The 23,643-nt window shown below is 38.5% G+C and overlaps 1 protein-coding gene across 2 annotated transcripts in view; it reads right to left on the bottom strand.

Annotated features, from left to right (window-relative positions):
* GABRB2 (gamma-aminobutyric acid type A receptor subunit beta2) overlaps positions 1-23,643 on the bottom strand; it is a 253,223-nt gene that overhangs the window by 21,404 nt on the left and 208,176 nt on the right. For both annotated transcript variants that reach the window (XM_065409096.1, XM_065409097.1), the window contains exons 6-8: positions 5,235-5,372; positions 3,430-3,582; positions 2,076-2,320 (exon numbers count right to left, since the gene is read on the bottom strand). In XM_065409096.1, coding sequence (XP_065265168.1) covers positions 2,076-2,320; positions 3,430-3,582; positions 5,235-5,372 — 536 coding nt within the window. The remainder of the gene's footprint in view (positions 1-2,075; positions 2,321-3,429; positions 3,583-5,234; positions 5,373-23,643) is intronic.

Raw genomic sequence — 23,643 nt, 5'->3', positions numbered from 1 at the left:
CTGTGTGTGGGGATAATTATACAGAGGATAGCACAAGGGAACCTGTGAGCTGCAAAGATATACAGTGCAAACTGCACCCGGTAGCTCGGATGACATCATAGTAATTATGTGCCTGAATCTTTTCATTGATTTCACTTGGTTTTGAATTAGGCCATCTGAGAGCAAAATTGGTTTGGATGGTGATGATAGAACCCTAAGATGTGTAACTTTATTCACAATTCTCTGTGTTGTGTTCAGTATATATTTTGATTTTCCTAAGATTCTAACAAGAAAAAAAGTGCTTCTTATTGTAAGTTTACACAAAATACCCTGTTGGGTTTTTGAGGGACATGGTTCTGTTTGTTAAAGGAAAACCAGTTTAAAAAAAAACAAGTGAAATAAAATCTTGTGATTTTTTAAAATTGGTTTTAATTTAATTTAATTATGAATAGTGGAATGATGAAGGGTGAATGGGATGAGCTGTAAGAGTGTAACATCAAAGGTAAATACCAGTTCTCATGCATTTGCCTTAATTCATTTGCATACTACAATCCCATTATATAAAAGCTGTTGTCTTATGGTTTTCTCATATTACAAAAAAATAAAATTAAAATAAAAAAAACATGGCTAGTATATGAAATCTGAGCCATGAAATATAATCCTCCAATTGAAAACATTCAGTAAAGAATGTTTTTTTAGGTGCCAGCTGATAGTGGAATATTAGTGCCTGCTGTTAAAAATACATACTCCCTTTCCATTCCCCTACACCCACACTTAGTACATCAGCATAAAAATATGGGCAGATATTAAGTATTCCGCCCCCAGAGCTGTGTGAAACTTCTCCATTTCCATCCATGCAAACTTTTTCCTCTAGTTTTGAATTTGCACCCTTTGAGTTTCATGTTGAGTGACACAAGTGAAAAATCCCCCAAATTAAAAAAAAAAAAACAGCTGAAATTTGTACATTTCATCTGGCCTCTGAAAATTAGAACTCTGAGAGAAATCACAATTTTTATTTCGTTTTGTGGATTTACACACTTTTTTGCCATTTTGTGCTTGGCATGATTTGGTGCTTGCCCCCCAATTTTGCTTTATGTGAAATTTTACTGAAACTGCTACTTTGAATAATGGCCCCATTTTCATTACACAAAAGGAATGTATGCACTTGAAAAAAGCATGTATATTAGCAACTTTCCCCACCCCAAATGGGCCCATTTTCAGATTCATAACTGAATGCATAAAAAAACTAACAGCATAATTCTGACCCATTTTGCATTTTGCCAAGAATATTTGAGACACTTGTAGCTGATAACATGCAAAACCACCAAGTTTCAATAGTTTCCTTAAAAAAGAAAACCCACATCACATCACTTCAGTTTCTCTGAAACGTTTTAGGAATCTGGTTCAAGTTTGGGGTTTGTTACCAAGGTTTCATACAGCTCTTTCTAACACATGAGCTTATAGCCATCATTTTGGATTTGCTCATTAAGGCCTCTAAGGAACAGGTTAATCTTTGTGGTTTATTTTGAAGCTTTCCTACCTCCATTTTAAGTGAGAACGCATCTGTGAGCTCAGCCTATTCCGAGTATGTGCTTTAAAAGCAGGGGCGGCTCTATGTATTTTGCTGCCCCAAGCACGGCACTCAGGCGGCTTTCGGCGGCGCGCCTGCGGGAGATCCGGCTGGTAATGTGGATTCGGCGGCATGCCTGCGGGAGGTCTGCCGGTCCCGCGGCTTCGGCGTACCCGCCGCTGAATTGCCGCCAAAGCCGCGGGACCGGCGGACATCCCGCAGGCATGCCGCCGAAGGCTCCCTGACTGCCGCCCCCTGCGGCTTGCCGCCCCAGGCACGCGCTTGGAGCACTGGTGCCTGGAGCTGCCCCTGTTTAAAAGAACATTCTAACAATCATAGTTCCAGCTAGAGGAGCATGCATTGCTGAGATAGCTAAGTTTAATGCTTTGCAGAGCTAAGATATGCTTCTAGGAATCTGACTTGATACGTTCTACACAAGAAATGATACTTTTAAGCTCTGTTTGGAAGAAGTGAATTGGCTGTGGTCGCTATGAATGGCTAAAACATATTCCCCACTTCAATTTACCTTATTGACGTCCATTCGCAACTTCTCATTGTTGGCACTGGCAGCTTTTTCTGCCGCTTTCTTTTGACGTTGGGGTCCCCTGCCAAAGAAGATGTAGTTGACCAATGCATATTCCAGCAGGGCCATAAAAACGAAGACAAAGCATCCCATCAGATACATGTCAATGGCTTTCACATAGGGAATTTTGGGAAGAGTCTCTCGAAGATGGGTATTGATGGTTGTCATAGTGAGCACAGTTGTGATTCCTGGAAAAAGGAAGACAGTTCCATTGATTATATTCATGGTAATCTTCTATCATTATAACTCAATCTTTAAATGCCAGCACTGCAGGGACGTTAGGAAGGTATTTTTGTTCTTTGTTAAAAAAGCGTGGTGTTAGTGCAACTTATTACAGTTGAAATTGTCTCAAGACAAATGCACAGTAATCTCGACTCATGCAAATATGCTTTCTTAATGGGAACTGTAGACTCTCCTAGCTACCTGGGTTATCAGCTACCAGCATAGACACACTACATCTTGCCTTACTGCTTTCCTCTAGAATGTTCTTGCTGCCTATCTTTAGATTTGAATTCCTGGGAAGAAATCCTGGCCCCACTGAAGTCAGTGGCAAAATTCCCATTGGATTCAATGGTGCCATGATGTCACCCACTCCTCCCTACAGGCTCCAGTTCTGATTTCCATGGATGGAGGAAGTATCAGCAGGAGTGGGCTTGATTTGTGTTAATTTTTGGCAAGCACCATTCACATTTATATTTGCAATGTATGCTCAGATACCATGACAAGGGGCATAATATAAACAAACCCTGAAAGGATAATTGATAAGATACATTAATATAAACAGCAGTGTTCTCAGCATTATAAGGAGAAGTGTTTTGCTTGTGGAATTTAAGGTAACACTATGGAGAGGACGCCCTCTACCTGGCAAGGGAGATTGGTTAGTCAAATGCACAGCCTGCCACAATTGTATCTACTTCACACCTGAAAGGAAAAGCAATGTATATTTTATACTACAGTATTGTAGGTTTGCTCTGGACTGCCATGAGCAGAAACAAATAAAATACATGCTATTTTTAGACTAAAAACAAGTGCAATAAAAAAACCTGATTGAGACAATCAGGCTAATTCCAATTACAATGATTATATAGTTAGCTAATTCAGACATGAAATCACTTTCAATTTTTATTTAAATTGTGATGATTTAAATGCTGAATCAGATAATACAAAGCTTAACAAGCTAGGCAAAGAAACCCAACAGAGATTTTTTTTTTTTCAAATCATGCATTATACGTTACACCAGAAGCAAGAAAATATATTCTACTAATACACAATGCATGATAGGAGTAAAAATGCCTACCTAAAGCAACTCTTGCAGCTGAAGCATCATAATTAATCCAGAATGAAACCCAGGAGAGGATAGTGATCAGAATGGAAGGCATGTAGGTCTGCAGAATGAAGTAGCCAATGTTTCTCTTAAGTTTAAAGCTGAGAGACAGCCTTGGGTAGGCACCTAAAAAGGGAATATTTAGGCATGGCTGTGATTTACTTTAGTATACCCTTAAAGTTCTTTGCATCATTTCAGTTTTACACTCTGTTTCCTATGTTACTGATTTAGCATACACACAGTATTGCCTTAGCTTGGGGACAACCAACTGCAGATTTTATAATGAAGTCTGTATTCAACAGTATTTTGTACTAAAGGTGTTGAGTCAGTAATACATAGATTCACAGCTGCTGATAATTAAAATCTCCTATAATCAGCTGTCAAAATACATTTCAGAGTGCCAAACTGTGCAAAGGCTTCAGTCTTACATGACTATTGAATACCAAGTAAGGTGTCAAGCAATCTTCCCTATCTGAAGTGCCATACATGGTCACCAGGTGCTAAGGAGTACTGCAGGAGTGCGACTCAGGCAGGGTGATAGTGACCCTGGTGTACAAGGCCCTCACCAACCTATGCACACTGAAATTCCACTATTTTGAAGATTTCAGAACACACATTTTTTGTATAAGTCTCTCCCATAGAGCTGAACTTCACCCAGAATGAGCAAGTGAATGGGACTTTCCTGAACTTGGTTACAGACAGCAGCCGTGTCAGGTACTTAGGAAACAACAGTCAAATGAACAGTACGGGTATGATTCTGCTACCTCTCACATTGGTGTCACTACACTGTCTTAAATGGAGTTACCTCTGATTTACACTAATATAAGAACAGATCTAGGTGCTGTGTCCCAAATGGATCAAGCACCCAAGATTTAAGTCCCTCAGATAATAAAGAAAGCCTCCTCCTTGGGGAGAAGTGAAGCCATAAAAGAAATGTAGCGATCAAAATGGAAGGTTGGAGACCAAATAGTATTGACACTGGTTTTATTTCAATAGCTCCAGCTGGAGTGACACTCAGTTCTCCTAAGAGGTGAGCACATCTCTGTTAGCACAGTCCAGTGTCTTGAAGGTGGAGTTAGAAAAGGGAAATGCTAATGGGACAGATCCACAAGGGCTCTAAGAACCATAAAAACCCAACCCACATGGAGAAAATATTAACAGGCTTTTTTTTTATGCATATGTTGCCAATTCTGCTTCCCCTCTTTGGGCTACATACCGTCTTCCCGACCCTGCTGAAAATCATTTAATTGTCGACCAAGGGAGAATTACAAAATCCTGTTGAACCAGGATTAGAAGCTTGTACAGCAGAAGGTGAACTAATTTGCATAAGACCTCTGTAGCTTGGCTCCATCAACCAAAATAAGAGAAGAGAGACAGAAAGGTTTTCCTGTGGGCTAGGTTATGTCTGGAAGAATTTAGCTCGCTGAGGTGCACAACCAATTTCTTCAGCTTTCATGGGCTAACTTACTGCAGAAGCCAGACAATATAGTTTATTGGAGCGAGCCATAATACTAGAGATTAATGTTTCCTAATTAGAATGAAAGGTCATGAGGGCCAAACACACAGCAATTCTCTGTGTCAATTCATCAGTGATGTTGTATGTACTATACTGTGAACATTCCATCAGAATATCTCATTTGAAAATTCAGAATTGTTTCTCTAAGCTACTCCTGTTACATTTTCATTCAGATCAAGGACTGCACCCTTGCAACTAATCTATTTCTAAAATCATTTTCAGTGAGCAAATACAGTTCCCCTTAAACTCCCCTTCTACAAACCTGTAGAGAAAACAACATTCTTGGTGACAAGCCTGAAGTCTACAATGGAGAATTGTGGCAGTTCAATCTTTGTCACTCCTGTGACTGCATTATCTCCCCCACGCCAGTAAAATTCAATGTCATCTGTTGTATAGCCATCTATAAAACAGAAGCAAAGGGTTATGGCTCTGATATCATGCAAGGCTGTAATGAACAGTTCAGTACATTCATTCAGGAACTTGGAGTAATGTTAATTGTATTTCCTAAAATAAAAATATGAATAATGTAACAGATGTGTACACATAGTCACCAATAATGTACACTCTAGTTATAAAGATGATTATGTAAAATGGCAATTTTAAATATATATATAAAATTTATTGATTCAGTCAGATTACTTTAATAAAATAAACTGATAAAAGGAAATTAGATTATACAAGTACTCAGTACAGGTGGAGTCCAGTATACAGTGTCTTACAGATTTATTTAATCTCAACCATCAGAAAATAGCATGTAATGTGCAATATAATCAGTCTATTGTTAAATATGGAACTTCAGATTCTATATTAAAAACCTATTTTATTTGTTTTTAATTAAAAAGTAAATTCACCCTTTTATTGCCCAGAAATTAGAAGTCAAACAAAAATAGACACAATTAGTGTAGACATCATAAATAAATGTGAGCCCCACCATTTTGGCTGTACAGCAGCACATAAATTGCCCCTAAAGCTGTGCACATATGACATCTGCCCTCTTGGCCAACACAGGGATTGACTAGGGATCCCCAGAACTGAAAGCAGGAGACTCTACAGCAGGGGTCGGCAATGTTTGGCACGCGGCTCGCCAGGGTAAGCACCCTAGCGGGCCGGGCCAGTTTATTTACCTGCTGACGCGGCAGGTTCGGCTGATCGCGGCCCCCACTGGCCGCGGTTCGCCGTCCCGGGCCAATGGGGGCGGCGGAAAGCCGCAGCCAGAACATCCCTCGGCCCGCGCCGGTTCCCGCCGCCCCCATTGGCCCGGGACGGCAAACTGCGGCGAGTGGGGGCTGCGATCGGCCGAACCTGCCGCGTCAGCAGGTAAATAAACTGGCCCGGCCCGCCAGGGTGCTTACCCTGGTGAGCCACGTGCCAAACGTTGCCGACCCCTGCTCTACAGCATGAGCTAAAGAAAGAGGCAGGCTCTGTAGCTCCTGGGTGTAACAGACTCACATCCTCTGTGGACTGGGCACAGAGGGGGGCACATAACACACACTGACAGCAAGAGTATATAAACTAGGGCTGTCAAGCGATTAAAAGAATTAATCACAATTAATTGCACGATTAAAAAAAATAATAAGAATTAATTGCACTGTTAAACAATAATAAAATACCATTTATTTAAATATTTTTGGATGTTTTCTATATTTTCAAATATATTAATTTCAACTACAACCCAGAATACAAAGTGCACAGTGCTCACTTTATATTTATTTTTGATTACAAATATTTGCACTGTAAAAAACAAAATAGTATATTTAAATTCACCTAATACAAGCACTGTAGTGCAATCTCTTTATAATGAAAGTGGAACTTACAAATATAGAATTATGTACAAAAAATAACTGCATTCAAAAATAAAACAATGTAAAACTTTAGAACCTACAAGTCCACTCAGTCCTACTTCAGCCAATCGCTCAGACAAACAAGTTTGGTTACAATTTGCAGGAGGTAATGCTACCCACGTCTTGTTTACAATGTCACCTGAAAGTGAGAATAGGCGTTCACATGGCACTGTTCTAGCCGGCATCACAAGATATTTATGTGCCAGATGCACTAAAGAGTCGTATGTCCCTTCATCTTCAGCCACCATTCCAGAAGACATGCATCTATGCTGATGAAGGGTTCTGCTCGATAATGATCCAAAGCAGAGCGGACCGACGCATATTCATTTTCATCATCAGAGTCAGATGCCACCAGCAGAAGGTTGATTTTCTTTTTCGGTGGTTCGGGTTCTGTAGTTTCCACATCTGAGTGTTGCTCTTTTAAGAACTCTGAAAGCATGCTCCACACCTCGTCCCTCTCAGATTTTGGAAGGCACTTCAGATTTTTAAACCTTGGGTCAAGTGCTGTATCTATCCTTAAAAATCTCACATTGGTACCTTCTTTGCATTTTGTCAAATCTACTGTGAAAGTGTTCTTAAAACAAACATGTGCTGGGTCATCATCCGAGACTGCTATAACATGAAATATATGGCAGAATGCAGGTAAAATAGAACAGGATACATAGAATTCTCCCCCAAGGAGTTCAGTCACAAATTTAATTAATGAATTATTTTTAACGAGCATCATCAGCATGGAAGCATGTCCTCTGGAATATTGGCCGAAGTAAGAAGGGGCATATGAATGTTTAGCATATCTGGCACATAAATACTTTGCAATGCCGGCTACAAAAGTGCCAGACGAACGCCTGTTCTCACTTTCAGGTGACTTTGTAAATAAGAAGCATTCATCAGTATCTCCCGTAAATGTAAACAAATTTGTTTGTCTTAGCAATTGGCTGAACAAGAAGTAGGACTGAGTGGACTTGTAGGCTCTAAAGTTTTACATTGTTTTGTTTTTGAGTGCAGTTATGTAACAAAAAAACCTACATTTGTAAGTTAGACTTTCAGGATAAAGAGATTGCACTACAGTACTTGTTTGAGGTGAATTGAAAAATACTATTTTGTTTATCATTTTTACAGTGCAAATATTTGTAATAAAAATAATAATATAAAGTGAGCACTGTACACTTTTGTATTCTGCACTGTAATAGAAATAAATATATTTGAAAATGTAGAAAAACATCCAAAATATTTAATAAATTTCAGTTGGGTTCTATTGTTTAACAGTGCAATTAATCGTGATTAATTTTTTTAATCGCAGTTAATTTTTTTTGAGTTAATCACGTGAGTTAACTGCGATTAATCGACAGCCCTAGTATAAACTACTAACATTAATGAAGGAGGTGCAAAAGCAAGTAAATAAACTAGGCACAATGGCTTGTAATGTACTAAAAACTCAGGAAAATAAATGTTTGTTAACTATAAAGGACAATTGTGATAGGGACAGAAATTTTATCTGTAGTCTTCGAGGGTAACTGCATAAGAAAGCTTGATGTGCAGTTGAGCATGATTGTAAAATTTTACAATAGGTTAAAAATAAAACCTTTTTTACATTGCTTGAACATACTTGATTTCAAGGATAATGGCCATTTATAGCAAACTGGCAAAACACTGCACAGTTCACAACTATCTGAAAACGTATTAAACAGTCTCCAAATCTCTTAATTTCTGATCAGCCAAGTGTAGAATAGTAGCACTGAAAAGGTAAGGAAATGTACAGTGCTTCATCAATTTATGAAGATGAGAACTCAGGAATCCTTCAGAACATTAGAATGGCTGGGTTCAAAAGCCTGCTCAACATACAGAATTAGTTTTAAAGCAGGCTCATAGTGTGTATTTTTCTATAGCACTGTTTTTGTCAGTTTCAGCTTTCTCTGAAAGTGACTGCTTTCCTTCTATATTTTAGGGTACTAATTGGAAGTCTAACACTCTTTGAGGAAGCAGACAAAGAAAATATAACAACAACAGGAGACGTGAAAAGTAAATCAGAACGCATGAAAATTTTCTCCTGCTGTAAGTGGGATATTTTCTCACTTTGGGCTCTATCCCATGAGGTGCCGAGCACCATCAATTAATCAGCATGCAGGATTAAGCCCCAATACACGGGGCCAAAACTCTGCATGCTATAAAATCTTGCTTTACTCAATGTGGGGGGGGGGTTCATGGTTTGTTAGGTTAGGGCAGAATGTGGCCCAATGTGTTTTCAATTAATTTGTTATCTTTTATTCATAGTATTCATGTAACTGGCCTGATTCATTCTAGTGTAATTGCTTTTGTTTTATTCCCTTTTGAAAACTCCATGCACAACAATTTGTTAAAGTCATCCGTGAAAACAGACAAATAAGCTTTCTATTTATTGTGGACGAGTGCCATTCCAGGGTGTCCCATTGTGACCTAAAGGAGCCCTGCAGGCACCCTGCCCTCAATAGTCTCTCAGTTCTTTGTAATGGCTCACTCTGTAATGGGCTAGAGCACTTGAACAAGATTCTCCCTGTGTGGGGTCTTATTTAGTCTTAACCCTCCCCCCCAAAAAAAAATCCAAAACAAACTCTGAGGCCCTCAGCCCACAGCCCTTCATCTTGGGATCTGTGTAGCTTCATTCAGGTGTCTCCTCCAGGGAGCAGAAATCCCACAGTCTGCCTTCTGTCTGTGCTGTTCCCACGTGGGAACCCCAATTAACAAATGCTAAGGAAGTTGGAGAAATCAGGATATTTAGAGATGTCTTGCCACAACATTTCCTTAATCTTAGCCACAATTAAAAACGTTACATATCAGTCAATGATTGAATAGATTGTCAGCAATTGACACTGACAAACAACCTGGTCAGAAAATGGAGAAAAAATGTGCACATTTTTGTGAAATTTTGTTTTTCCTCAGAAATTTGACTAGTTTTGGTTGGCAAACGCTACTGGTAAAGGACCCAATACTTCTCCACTAGGAAGAGTAAGGATCCATAGCTCAAGATTCAGCAGGACATTCTCCCCAACATACCCAGAACCTCCATAAGTGACATGGGCTTGAGTTCAAGCAGAGAGGACCCAAAAATTGATCGCTCATTTATTACAGGACATGATTTTTCTCCTTTGTTTCACTTACAGACCTTTTCCCCCTGTCACATGTAGGTTTGCCAGAGGAGCCAAGTGTAGTTTGGATGGACAACCTTTACACCAAATGGATCATCCCTTTCTCTGCCTGTGAACTAGGCAATGCCATCAATAGGATTAAAGTTGGCAAAGTTCAGCACTGGCAAGCAACCACAGTGATTTTTTTATAGAACAGAGTCCTCATGGAAGGTCATGGTGTTTGATATTTATAAATACAGTAGATGTCTAATAGTCTAAAATAATGCAAGTCTGGGAAAGAACCAAGATCACTGCAATCTGTCAACAGGAGCCTGATCACGTGTGGTCCAGGAAGCATCACGCATGATTGAAGAATGAGTTATACTGATGCTCCTGAAGTGCTACAGTTGCCACAATAACCAATGATCAACATGCTTTTTGATCTTCAAGATCCACCTGCTGCTAGTCGTTTACATATTTGGAAACTAGAACCATTAGTATACTACAGAAAATTATCTTCATAGAAAGCTACATAGTGGACTTTAAGGTTTCAGAGCATTAATCAACAGTGCATTGTATTTAGCACACACAGATATTTTCCTATGGATAGCAAAGCTTCTGTACAACTTCCATAGTTCAGATTGGGTTGAAATTCTTCTACTATATTGGCTAGATGATTAAAAAAGCAAATTACATACTTACTCCCGAGATGGGAATTATTTTGTTCTGTAGGGGAAATAAAGCATTTCACAGCTTAATTATGCTTTCCTGAAAACTGCCTAATTACACAAGAACCCCCTCTCAATCCCTCATTTTTTCAATGAACCCTATTCTCTTTTGTCCGCAGCCTGGAAATATCTAAAGGTAGATATGGAAGAATGTGCAATACTTTAAATGTTTTTTTCCAACAGAGACGGCCTGAAACTCATGAGCCGGAGTTGCTGGACATGTTTAAGGAACACATAGGCAAGACATACATTTTTCCCTTTGCCACATCTGGCTCTGTAATCGATACCATTGTAATTTCTGAATTAATGGACTGTAACTTATGTGGAAAATGCAACTGATAACCACTTACAGGGTTTTCTACTCCCTTTATATTCATCACTCCACTATGTTACTCATGGTAAATATGCATCGCACATTGTTAGGGTTAGTCCTTTGGTCCTCCAGCATCTTCTGCATGTTACTGTACTCAATGTACTCCACATAAGTTTGTACAAAAACTGTTTTTTTTGGGGGGGGGGGGATCTATCTAAAGCTGACTCCACTTATAACCAAATCTGTTATAATTTCCCCCACTGCCATATAGAAAGAAGACTTTCTTTTCATGCTATGCAGCAGCTACTCCAGAATGAAGAGCAAATGAAGATCTGCCTACCAAAGAAACTGATGACAAAAAGTGGGACACTGGTTACTAACAAGATGTTTCTACTCTGTGCAGAATCCTTGATTTCAAGTGCTATGAGGAAATGTGCTTCATTCTCTCATTCTCTCTCTCTCGCTCTCAAAAAAGGGGGAGACTAGGGTAAGGGGTGCATGGATGGACTTTGTTAAAGATAGATTTAGAGGACCGACTACTATGTTTTATTCTTCCATGTTTCAATGGAAACAATTGTCTACACATTTATCCTGAACAAAAATCCCTTATTCTATGTACTCAGGTCTCTGATCATACTTCAATGCCTAAAAGGGTTTTTACCAAAGATGCCTGGAAATTCTGCAATAGATCAGGTCATCATGATGCCCTTTTCCTTCCCTATTCATGGTTTCTTTTCCAGGAAAGAGGTGAACATTTTAATGAGATATAATGTTTTCTGGTCTACCGCCATCTCTGTTAAATCTTTAGAATCTAAATTTCTGTTTTCGAAGGTAAAAAAATAAAAATGCAGCAACAAACACGCCAGCACAGATCAGTAAAGAAAGGCAGTTGTATGCTATGAAAAAAAATGTAAAAACAGTGTCCTTTGAGAGGTTATGCAAAAGGATTCTACATGATTTATTGTGCAGTTTATTTTTATTTATAGGAAAATTGCTAGGAAAACATCTGCTCACACCATATTCCAAATTAACATTTATTTAATTTCAACATTAAGCTCAGGATTCTAGGAGATCTTCTTGAGCCCTCTAGGAAGAAATCAACAGCATGTTTTGATGTCAGGGTTAATTACTGTACTTTAGAACTATAAAAAGAATAGGAAAAGAAAACAAAAAATAAATTAGCAAAACAAGTTTATTAGTGTCTATAAACTGCATGGTGTGTACACATTAAAACATCAGGATAAATATTTTTTCATTTGGGAAAATAGTTTGAAGAAAGTGTTTTAAAAACCTAAGCCAAACTTTTATGAAACACAACTTATTACAAGTCCTTTTCTGAATCTTTCCTAATGGATATTTAATTACACGTCTCCCACTCAAACTTGGGTTCACCCAACAAATGGCTGTTGATTTCTCTGCCAACACTTTCTGAAGCATTCCAACTTTCCCTTTAGTTTCTTCAAGAAAGAGTGTGTCAGTTAAACAACTCCTGTGTTCTCAATGGGAGTTGCCAGGTGCTGAGCACTTCTGGAAATCTGGCTTCTTCATTTAGGTACCGTGAGGGGAGTTGAGCTCTTTTGAAAATCTTGCCACAAGAATCTAAGCAAAAGATTCCAAAACATTCAGTTTCGCTGTGGTAAAGCTGTGCACAACCCCCTGCTATTTAAGGCACTAGAGAACATTTATGCTACAGAGAAGTTAAAATGGTGTTGAATGAAAAAGCTGTTAATATTCATCAGTAACAGAAGAAAGAATTTTAGGAAATGTCTACAAGTATTCAGAACCCCATTAAAACATTTCTTTCCCCGGTCTAGGTAGAATGAATAGTTCCATTGATTTCATTGCATGGAGGAGGAGAGAGGAATATTACGGGGGGAATTGCAAATGAATGCCATTGTGTACTGCTAAAATACGTACAGGTAATCTGAGACAAACCTAATACCTACAAAACATCAGCCAGTAAAATGAACTGATGCATTCATTTCCCCGGTGGATGTTTTGCCAGTAATAGTTATAGGTCCAATTACCTGTGAACATAATATACAATGTCAGCAGGTATTTAGGCTTCAGGACATCTCTATTTGCTAGTTAAATGATTTAATGCCCAGGCAATTTTAAAGAGTAATAGCAGCCTGGGAAAAAAATCAACTTATAACAATGATAAAGAAAACATAAAAAGAATGAGTAATAGATCAATATTTCTAAATGATCAGAACACTTATGGATCCTGCACACCGAGCATGTAAAGCACACCAAGACTAATACTTCATCATTCATTTTGTACAAGAAGATTCCTAGCAGAAGGCACTGTCTATTTGATTTAAAATGTAATACGATTGTAAGAGAGTTATTGTTCTACTGTATATTAGCCTGTATCTAAGTACGTTACCAGGAATGACTGATTGCTTTCCCCCGCCCTAAATCATCTATATATCATCAGAAGCACGATTCACTTCACATTTAGAAAGTTTCATTTCTCGTTCCTGTCATTTGTCACACATCAAGAGTCAACCAAATCAATACATTGTTCCTGCAAATATAGGATCTGATTCTGAGAGGAGCTAAGCATTCTTAACTCCCAGTAACTTGGAGAGCAGTTTATGCTGTCTTAATACTTCACATGAAAGGGACAATGGACTATGGAGTATTTTGAAAGAAGAAAACAACACACACACAAACTACAGAAAAAGAGCCATGTACTTTTTGCAATTTAACATAAGTTGAAACATTTAAGACACCAGTTAAAACATGCAAACACTATTGCTTAAGACAGAATGGTTTTGCATTTTAAACTGAAGAGGTGGTTAATATATACAGTACATAAAAAAAGCCTTTGTGAGAAGTCTATAAAATCTAATGCAAGGTTTATTGTGTGGAAGTATTTTTGTTCACACAGGGCAACAACAATCAAGACAACTGGGCTATTTTAGAGATATGCACACACACATTATATTGCACACACACACACACACATTATCTATATAATATATAAAAAATGGCAGGCAGTGGCTCATATTTTAGTATTTATATTGTGGTAGCACTGGAGATAAGGGATCAGGTCCCCATTGTGCCCAATATATATATAATGAAGAGGAAATCCCTGTCTCAAAGAGTTTATAATCGAAGTATAATAAACATAAACAAACCACAAAAAAGTGAGAAACTGTTAGAATCTAGTAGACAAACCCAGGTGAGGGTTCTAACTCTGGTTGTCTCTCAGCTTCAGGTGCAGTCACTGTCAGATATGAGTTATCATGCTGGTCCCGTATTTGTGGAGCTACATTAACTGCAAGGAAGCAGAAGCCTACAGCGAGCCCTTTTCAGCTACCTCCTGCTTGGTCTTGGACCAACTGACAGCTATAAGATGGAAGGAATTGCCCCTCAAATTGGCATACACTTTCAACAGTTATAGGTGTCAGCAAGTGTGGCAGCAGAGAAGGGGCAGAACATGACCACCTCCTTCCCCCTACAGGCCTGAAGCCCCAAGACACAGACAGAATTGATGGTACGTGGCCCTTCCTCTCCCCCGGCTCTTCTTCTTTTCACACAGTGACATGAGGCACATCAGAATTAGGCTGCAGATGGCTTTTGAGTGAAACACTATCCACCACACTATCCACTTTTTTCTTCATTATCGCAAAGAGTAGTATAAGAAGGCACCCAATATAAATATGCTGGTGAATTTTTATTACAGAAAAAAAGCATGTTCATAACTGAGAACAAACAGGTGTTGTATTGTATACACAGAAATTATATTTAAAAAAAAAAAAATCTACTGACCAACTTGGAAGGAAAGACTACAAAGCTATTTTAGGTCTCATACCCTGCCTCTGTCAACCAGATTTTCTTTGGCAAGCCAAGGATGTAATCATGAAACAATAGCCTCCCAAAACAATAAAATGGAAAGAACTGGTGGATGAGATTAAATATTAGGTTGAATGCTTTCACTAATAATATATAAGTTTGTCAGAAGCTCTTGGGCTTAAGGCATATGAACCTATTCAAATAAATGAGTTGCTCTGTAAGAAGTCTAATTCAGGATCTTGACATTTGTAGATCCTTTACCATGGAATAAATTGTATACAGAAAAAGGGCTTGGAAGATAAAATTTTACATTTCTAGTACAGTGTATGGCTGAGTACATTTACTTTAAAGGTAACATTCTCCAGTTTTATTTATAGAGTACTTGTGCATACTACCTGCTTCAGGTGATTTCTTTACTGCTGCAGTAGTTTGTAATAACCTACAATGGTATTTAAAGATTATCATCACTATTTTACAGATGGAGAACCTGATACACAACTATGGGTTAGTCATGGACTGTTTACTTTAACTACTTATTATTCATGATGTGTGACTGTCATTTAAATCACATAGGAGGGAGCAATGTATGTATGCATCACATAGGAGGGAGCAGTACACCCCTTGCCATAATATATGTACATATGTACTTTTTATTTATGTAGATTTTGGTCTTACACAAAGTTGACATCACAGGCCTCCCTTTCAAACTTCTGCATATAAAAACACAAGGACATAGAGGACAAAGATGTAGAAGTCAGCCAAAGCATCAGCACTTTTTTCTCCATTGTTGCCATCTATCATTTGACTACTATTCACGTGACCAATACAGGTTAAACCCGCTCACTGCACTTTCCCATTACCCAGAAATCCTAGCCTCAACAGCTCCTGCCCTCTTGTAATGCCTTGTCAAACAGATGGGCTTTGTAGCTTGTGTGTGTGTGTGTGTGAAAATGGGGATTACAGCACTTCCCTACCTCACAGGGGTGTTGTGATGAAAAATGAATTAGATTGTGAAGCATTTTGAGATCTACTGATGAAAAGTGCTATACAATAGTAATTAATTATAGCACTGCCTATGATTAAGGATGCCTGACCCATTTTCAGCTGCTTTTAACTTTGACAAATATTAATTGTTCAGGCTGTAATTGTCTGTGCTGGGTATCTGCGCGAAGCTAATTTTTGTGTGTGGAGAGTCCACAACCTCCCCTGGAAGGCTATTCCACAGTTTTACTACCCTTATAGTTAGGAAGTTCTTCCTAATATCTAACCTAAATCTCCCTTGCTGCAGATTAAGTCCATTACTTTCTTTTCTTACCTTCAGTGGACATGAAGAACAATTGATCAGCGTTCTCTTTATAATAGCCTTTAACAAATATGAAGACAATTGTCAGGTCCCCCCTCAAGTCTTTTCTCAAGACTAAACAAGCCCAGTATTTTTTAACTTTCCTCATAGGTCAGGTTCTCTAAACCTTTTTATCATTTTTGTTGTTCTCCTCTGCATTCTCTCTCCAATTTCTCCACGTTTCCTGAAGTGTGACACACAGAATTGCACACAGTACTGTACTCCAGCTAAGGCCTCCCCAGAGCCATGCACAGAAGGACAATTATCTCTACTTCATTCAATTACCCGTACCTTCATATGAAGCCAATCTAAATGTATGGCCCAGGTAACCAAAACATTTAGACTGGGATTTTCAAAGGAAACAAAGGCAGTTAGATATCTAACTCACACTGAATTTCAGTGGGATTTGGACTCCTCACTCCTTTAGGCTGCTTTGAAAATGCCAGCCTTAATGAATTAATTGAAGATCTTACTTTGACCTTATAGGGTTATTTAAAGCAGAGGAAAATCCAAGTCACCTTACTCATGTTGAAGTCAATAGGACAACTTATGTAAATAAGGGCAACAGGATTTTGCCTATAGTCTAATTCATCTGGCGATGGAAGAAACATTGCACATGGACCATTACTAATGATCCAAGAAATATAAACAAGTTCCCCTCCCCTGCCCCAATATGTGGTCTTTCTGCATAAAGCATTAACATTCTTTTTGCATTTAACTTCAAAAACTCTCCCCCTGGCCTTCAGGCTCTAAGAATTTAAACAGAGAGTAGGTTGTACAATTTTCTGACTACAGTGAAACTCAACTGAGTCTCCCAGCTGCCAGTTGCAGTGATCAATCAGAAGTGAAGGGGGGTGGGGCCGCCACCCTCTTTGGGTGGTACAACAGCAGGGCCAACACAAAAAAGTCTTGGCAGCCAGAACTCTGGGCCTGAAGCTTCCAAGCTGGGACAGTGGGTTCTGGGGACCAACCAGAATCCAGGACAGCTGGGAGGGATGTGATTGTTCAAAAACTATTTTGAAAGTGCTTGCAGATAAAAAAAATAGTTACTTGTGCTTTAAATACCTTTGAAATGTATTTAAATACAAGAACTAAGTACAGAATATTTAAAGTACTTAAGTGGAAATATGTAGAGCACTTTAAATGACTTAAGTGCAAATGTACTTCAGGCCCTGAGTTCTGGCTGCAAGGGCCCTTTTTTTTTTTTTTTTTTTAGTACAAATGTTCTTAAATACATGGGAACACTGATGCATGTGCGCGCGCACACACCCACAAAGAGACGTACAAATAGCCTTTAAGTAACTTTGTGGCCTCAGATCCCTGATGATATATTCTCACTGCATCTGCTCCTTCTAGCCCATGTTCACTTTTTGTCTGCATAGTCCTTATACATGGTTTTCTTCTACTGACAGAGTACTCAGGCTTCCCCTTCATGGAGTGTAGTGTTGACGGCAGACTGTCAGCTCTTTTATTAACTGCATCTGGAACATCTTTGGACTCGTTCCTTTTGTGAAAGAGTTGATGTCAAGAATGGTCTCATCTTAGCAGAACAAAATGGCACCAACTTCTCAGACACAAAGAATAGAATCTTCATTCTTTTCCTTAAGGCATTGTTCCTTTCTTCCTTGAATGAGACTTTAGTTTTCCTCATACACATTATTTTTTCTACTGCAATGAATAGTGAAATGTACACAGAACATATCATATTAAACAGCGTTTTCAATTTGGAAAATTCACAAAACAAATCAGTTTATATTACTAACCTACAGCCAAGTGTCAGACTGCATTTAATTCCGTATTAATCCTCCAAAAAAACTACAAAAATGATTCACAAACACACAGTTGGTTGTGCCAAGCACATCAGGACTGACCAGAGTTCTAAAAAGTAAAATTTCTTTATATCTGAGGAACAGTTGAATAAGAAAAGAAGGTTGTTGCCGTATTTTTATTAAATACTCTTTCACAGCAACACATTCAATTTCAGTAATATTACAATTTAAAAGTGTACTAGGTGGACTACAAGGATGCTAAATAATTATGAGTCAAAGATATTGGAGTGTCCTCATAAATCACAGTTTGAGCATCTAAGTAGGTGTGGTAAGAAATACATGTTTACTACTCTTAAAAGGAGATTTTCAAAGGCATAAAGGTGAATTGCAGTATCAAAGCATGTAGTTGTTACGTATCTCTGTTATGAAGAATGATATTTAGATGGTAACAATTTGCTATTTAAATTTGAATCTCTATCAGTTGTAAGTAATCGGTGAAGATTTAATATAGTAACAGCAATCTCATTAATTCTTATGTATACATGATCTATTTTGTACCTATTTCATCACTGATTGAATCAACTTTGCTGAAAATCTCAATTTCTAAAAGACATATGCAATCAAATACTAGCCGTTTCTAAACAATATCTAAATATACACTCACAAAAAAATAGCGACTTTAATCTTTTCATAGCAGTGCCCAGTATGAAAATATAAATATGCTTCACTATTACATAGAATGTTGATGAAGTTCCAAAGCACAGGAAATGTCACAGCATCATTCATAACTGTCTTCCACACTCAGGTAAAAAAAAGTGAAATGGAAGGAATAAATATTCTCTTCAACACCTAAAGGTTTGCCATGAAAACTTACTTAAAGAAAAACAATGTCCATTTTGCTCATCCCAGCAGAATTAAGGTTCAGGAGAAAAAACAAAACATAACACCTTTCACCATAAATAAACTGTGAAATGCACTAAATGAAACTATTAATCCATGTAGGGGGTCACTGTTATACCTTCCTGCTACGAAGGTCATCAACACCACTGCTTCAATCTAAATACAAATTTCAGAGTGGAGTCTAAAAGGCAAAAATCAACAGAGAAAATGAAACACCCACTAGCTGGATATGGAAGTGTGCCATTTGGCGTTTCACAGATACCAAGCAGATCTCTGAGTTATCAGCATCTGGACAATCAACCAATTCATCAAGAACATCAATATCATTCCAGTTTCACAAAACAGGGTAGAATAGATTTAGGGCTAAAATAAACTTATTACAATTTCCATTATTTTTATACCTTCTAGGTTATAAAATCATCTCCGAAAATTGAATTTTCATGTTCAGGAACCACTTATTATTATTATTCAGGACTCAAGTATAAATTGGATTCTTTTTACTTCTAACCTTCTAAATCAATAGCTCACAGTATCAGCACTGTCCTTAAAAATGAAGTATTGTAGCCATGTTAGTCCCAGGATATTACAGACACAAGGTGGGTGAGGTTCTTTAATTGGACCAACTTCTGTTGGTGAGAGATACACGCTTTTGAGATACATGGAGAAGAAGAGCTCTGTGTAGCTTGAAAGCATGTCTCTCTGACCAACAGAAGTTAGTCCAATAAAAGATATTACCTCACTCACCTTGTCTCGTAGAAATGAAGACCGCTGTATGGAGAGACCAAAAGCATAAACCCAGATGGTGCATAACAAACATCATACATTTGAAAACCACTTTAATAAGATAAAGAATGCCCTTGATTGAATATTTTGAGGCACCATAACTAGTTTAAGAATCCTAGTTCTGTCCTTATTTCCAGGTTATGTCCATAGCAGTAAGCGCTCTGTATCAGGTCTTGCAGTAGCATTTTCTCCTTGAAAAATACTACAACTGAAAAGAATTTTAAATTAAAACTGAGCTAGAAAGAAGCTTAAATGCTTATGACTGATTCAGAATGCCTAGACATTGCCCTTTTCACTCCAAACTCTGCTCCTCCTCACCAGACCCTGAACCTTCAACATACAGAGTGTACCAGATACATTCACACACAGTGCCGAGTATGTGACAGATGATATCATACGTCAGATTCAAAATTTTCATCTGAACCCAACTCTGTGAATGAATCATTTATTTCTTAAGGATTAACTGGGTCATTATATTAAATCCTCCCTTAAACTGGTGGACATGTATTTTGTTTGACTAACATTTCCACTGGATTTGCATTGCATTCTGTTCACTTGCTTCTTAAGGGATTACATAACCTAACATGTACAGTATAAAATCAACTCTCTATTTCATTTCAAGATCTGTAGCCTGATTTTCTGCATCTTCAGATTCACGAGTCCATTGTGACTGGATGTATTCATGAAGACTAGCAAGTCATCACCACCAATAGTGAGGAGGCCACAGCTGAGTCCTGAGATGTAGGTGAATCTAAGCGGTGAAAATCCATAGGTACCTGAGGTGGTAAGTTCAACCCTGCTGTTCAGTGAAGAGAAACACTCACTGCCAGTGCTGCCTAGCGGTTGGGTGGGGGTGTGGCAGGCTGACTTCCTCCCATCCCGGGCATTTCCCTTTTCCACTGTAACTCCACCCTGCAGTGGTCTGTTCTTTCAGGGTAGGTCTACTCAGCAAAGAAAAACCTGCAGCTGGCCTGTGCCAGTCGATTCGGGCTCACGGGGCTTGAGCTGCGGGGCTTTTTCATTGCTATGTAGTCACAGTCCTTCCCATAACTGCTAAATCCAGGTCAGGACTTGGAGAGACCTTGTGATGGACTTTAGACACCACAGGCTATTTATTTAGTCTTGGAGTTAGAGAGTCAGACATTTACAGGATCTGTCTATATCCAGAGTCCTTAGTAAACGATACTCTGCATATTCACTACAACTGAATCCTGACTCTCCTCTATCACATTAGAGATGGAGTTGAACAGGCTTCAGCACATTCAGGTGCTTATCCAAACCAAGCTTCTGAATCTTTTGAAGATTACCACCCATCAGTACCCTGCATGGAAAATTGAGTATCTCCATAGCCAACATGTATATTCTTAAAAACATAATGCAACCAGAAATATAGTTCAAACAGTCATGCATGAATATCACAGTGCTCACCATTTCTCAGCTATGAACCAGGTACTGTACATGAACAAAGTGTATTGGGATGTCTCTGAGACATCTTGGTATAAGGCCACTAAATCTGAATTTAGAAGCCCACGTTAAGCTATTTTTGCAGATTTTGTGCCTCATGACTATTGTTCCCACGTCCACACTATAGGCCACATTTTCCGAAGGGCAGTCTCCCCTTTGAAGGAGCAAATTTCCCCCACAAAAATTTCATCCACAATTGAATTGGACACGTTTGAGTGTATGTGCCTCCAACTATCTGATTGAAAGAGTTAATCAGATACCTAGGAGTATAATTACTTAGCTTTGCACTGAGGATACACTTTGTCAGTGCAAACTGCATTTAGGCCAGTCCTTATCTTTTCTGAAAATTTATCCCTGATAGTGAGTAGGGCCAGAATTTGGCTATATCTAATTGAAATTTATTCCACAGAAAACTGATGTCCAAACAAATATATTCTCTGGAAATAGAGGGGTTAATTTAAAAACAACTTTTTTCACACATTAAAACAATTACTGGAATTTACAAGACATATCAATTTGAATCAATGTGTTTTGGACGCTGCTCCCCTTATCTTACTTAAAATGTTGCTGGTGTTCCAAAATTGCTAGTGTGAGTTTCCAAGGTGACCATTAAAAGTGCTATTAAGGAGTCATATGAGGGAAGAAGGACAACACGATCGTCAGCTCAAATGTTGTTTGTACATAAAAACACTGGTTCTCGATGTCTAGGTTCTCAATGACCCCATCAATAGCCTAGAGTTCTAATGGTGCTATACATTAAAAAACGAAAGGAAAAAATGAACAACATCTGGCAACCTTAATATATTAATAGCAAAACTGCATTAATACTCCACTTTGCTTAATTATTCCATAGCTATATTAAAAATCCAAAGCCGCAAGGAGAAAAACATAATCTGTAAAAGGAAGCCCTGCTGATTGGTGTTCATGCTGTTTGTTCAATTTAGGAAAATATTATTCATTAAGATCTGTTCAATTGCAACTACTTGCAAGGCAATGTTATGACAAATTACCTCATCCTTACCTGCAGTATTCCGGGCAAGAATACGTTTGATTATGGGGGGAAAGGGATGCTGTTCTACACTATTCCTGGAGGGGAAAAACATGCCTTGCAAAAATCATTACATTAAGGAGTTAAGGCTTTAAATAGGTATAATCAATTAGTTAAGAAAAAAGCCACAACTGCACATGGGTTAGAGTTAGGGTCTGGACCCTTAACTATGAGTTTCCAGAAATTATTTTCTTGTAATAACACACGTTACAATAAAACTTCTTTTGTTACATATAATATATATTTGCAAACTTTTTCTTAGCCTAGACATTTGTCTGGATAATTCTCTTCTTTTCATAATGTTGTCAAGGAGAATTACTGGTACTCTTTCCACATGGAACTATTTACACACTAAATGTGTAAAACAGAACACAGCTATTTTGATTAGATACATTTGTCTTCATGTTGGGACAGAACCAATATTTCTTCAAAGCTACAGTAAATTTCACAGAAGTCTTCACACAGGTTGGTTTGCCTCTGAATTTTGAGTGATCATTAGACTGCTCCTGCTGATTTCTCAAATTCTTTCTACCTGCATTTACTGCTCGAAGGCAAGGGCCTGGAAACTCTGTGACTATTGCAGAAGGGAACATACTGCTTAGCAGTTAGAGGCCCAGATGCTTTGCTAGGATACTGAAATAGTGGAGTAAATTTCTACATCCCCAATTCCTCCTGTAAGGATCCAGTTCGAAAAAACGGGGATACAAACATATCAGATGTTTTGTGTTGTGAACAGGCCCGCCAATGGGTGGGGGGGCAAAGGGACAATTGCCCAGGGGCAATTTAGAAGGGCAGTAGTGGTGGCCAGGGGCCCCGGGCCCCGGGCCCTTTTGAATTACCCAGGAGGGCTGCAGGGCTCTTAGGCATGCTCGGGGTGGTACCAGTGGTGGCGAAGGCAGCCGGGCGGGCATGTGGAAGCCCTGGCTTAAGAGAGTCAATTATTATTCAGGTTTAGTTTTGGTTTTCAGGTACCATAAAACTGAAAAAAACTTTTAAAATAGTTTTCAGAGCATCCTTTAAATTTAATATTTCCTTTCCCACCCTTGCTGGTCCTGTATTGCTATTCTCAGATTTCCCTTGTATGGTACCATTCAGGAACTATCATCTTCACAATTCAGAAATCAAGCAACAGCTCCTTCCTCATGTTGAGAGAATCCTTTGGAATGCATTTCTGACAATCGGTGTTCACCTGAGAGTTAATTCCTGGCATGCACAGCTAGAGACGGTACCTATAATTGAAGCAGTTGCCATAAAGCCCTGGTGATACCAAGTTTTTAAGGAGCTGTATTCCACCAGTAGGGTTTTAACCTGCTCATGAGACTTTTATTTTGTTTTCTTCCAGTTCTAGTATCATAACTATGTCCATATGCAAATGTATATTACATAAAGTTGCCTCGTGGGCTGGAAAAGCAGGATATCTGCATGTAAATGTTCATTAAAAAGAACCAACAACAATATTTTAACATATATAAAAGGTAATCAGCCTCAAATATAAGAGTTAAAACACTAAATTTTTATGCTGAGAACCCCATGTGGACTGCACGTCACTTGTGCCTTTCAAATAGATGCCTTTCTTAA

Source organism: Emys orbicularis, chromosome 8 (genome assembly GCF_028017835.1).
Source record: "Emys orbicularis isolate rEmyOrb1 chromosome 8, rEmyOrb1.hap1, whole genome shotgun sequence".
NCBI classification, from domain to species: Eukaryota; Metazoa; Chordata; order Testudines; family Emydidae; genus Emys; species Emys orbicularis.
The sequence above is the reverse complement of the archived record's forward strand: the minus strand, read 5'-3'. Positions and strand labels throughout refer to the sequence as shown.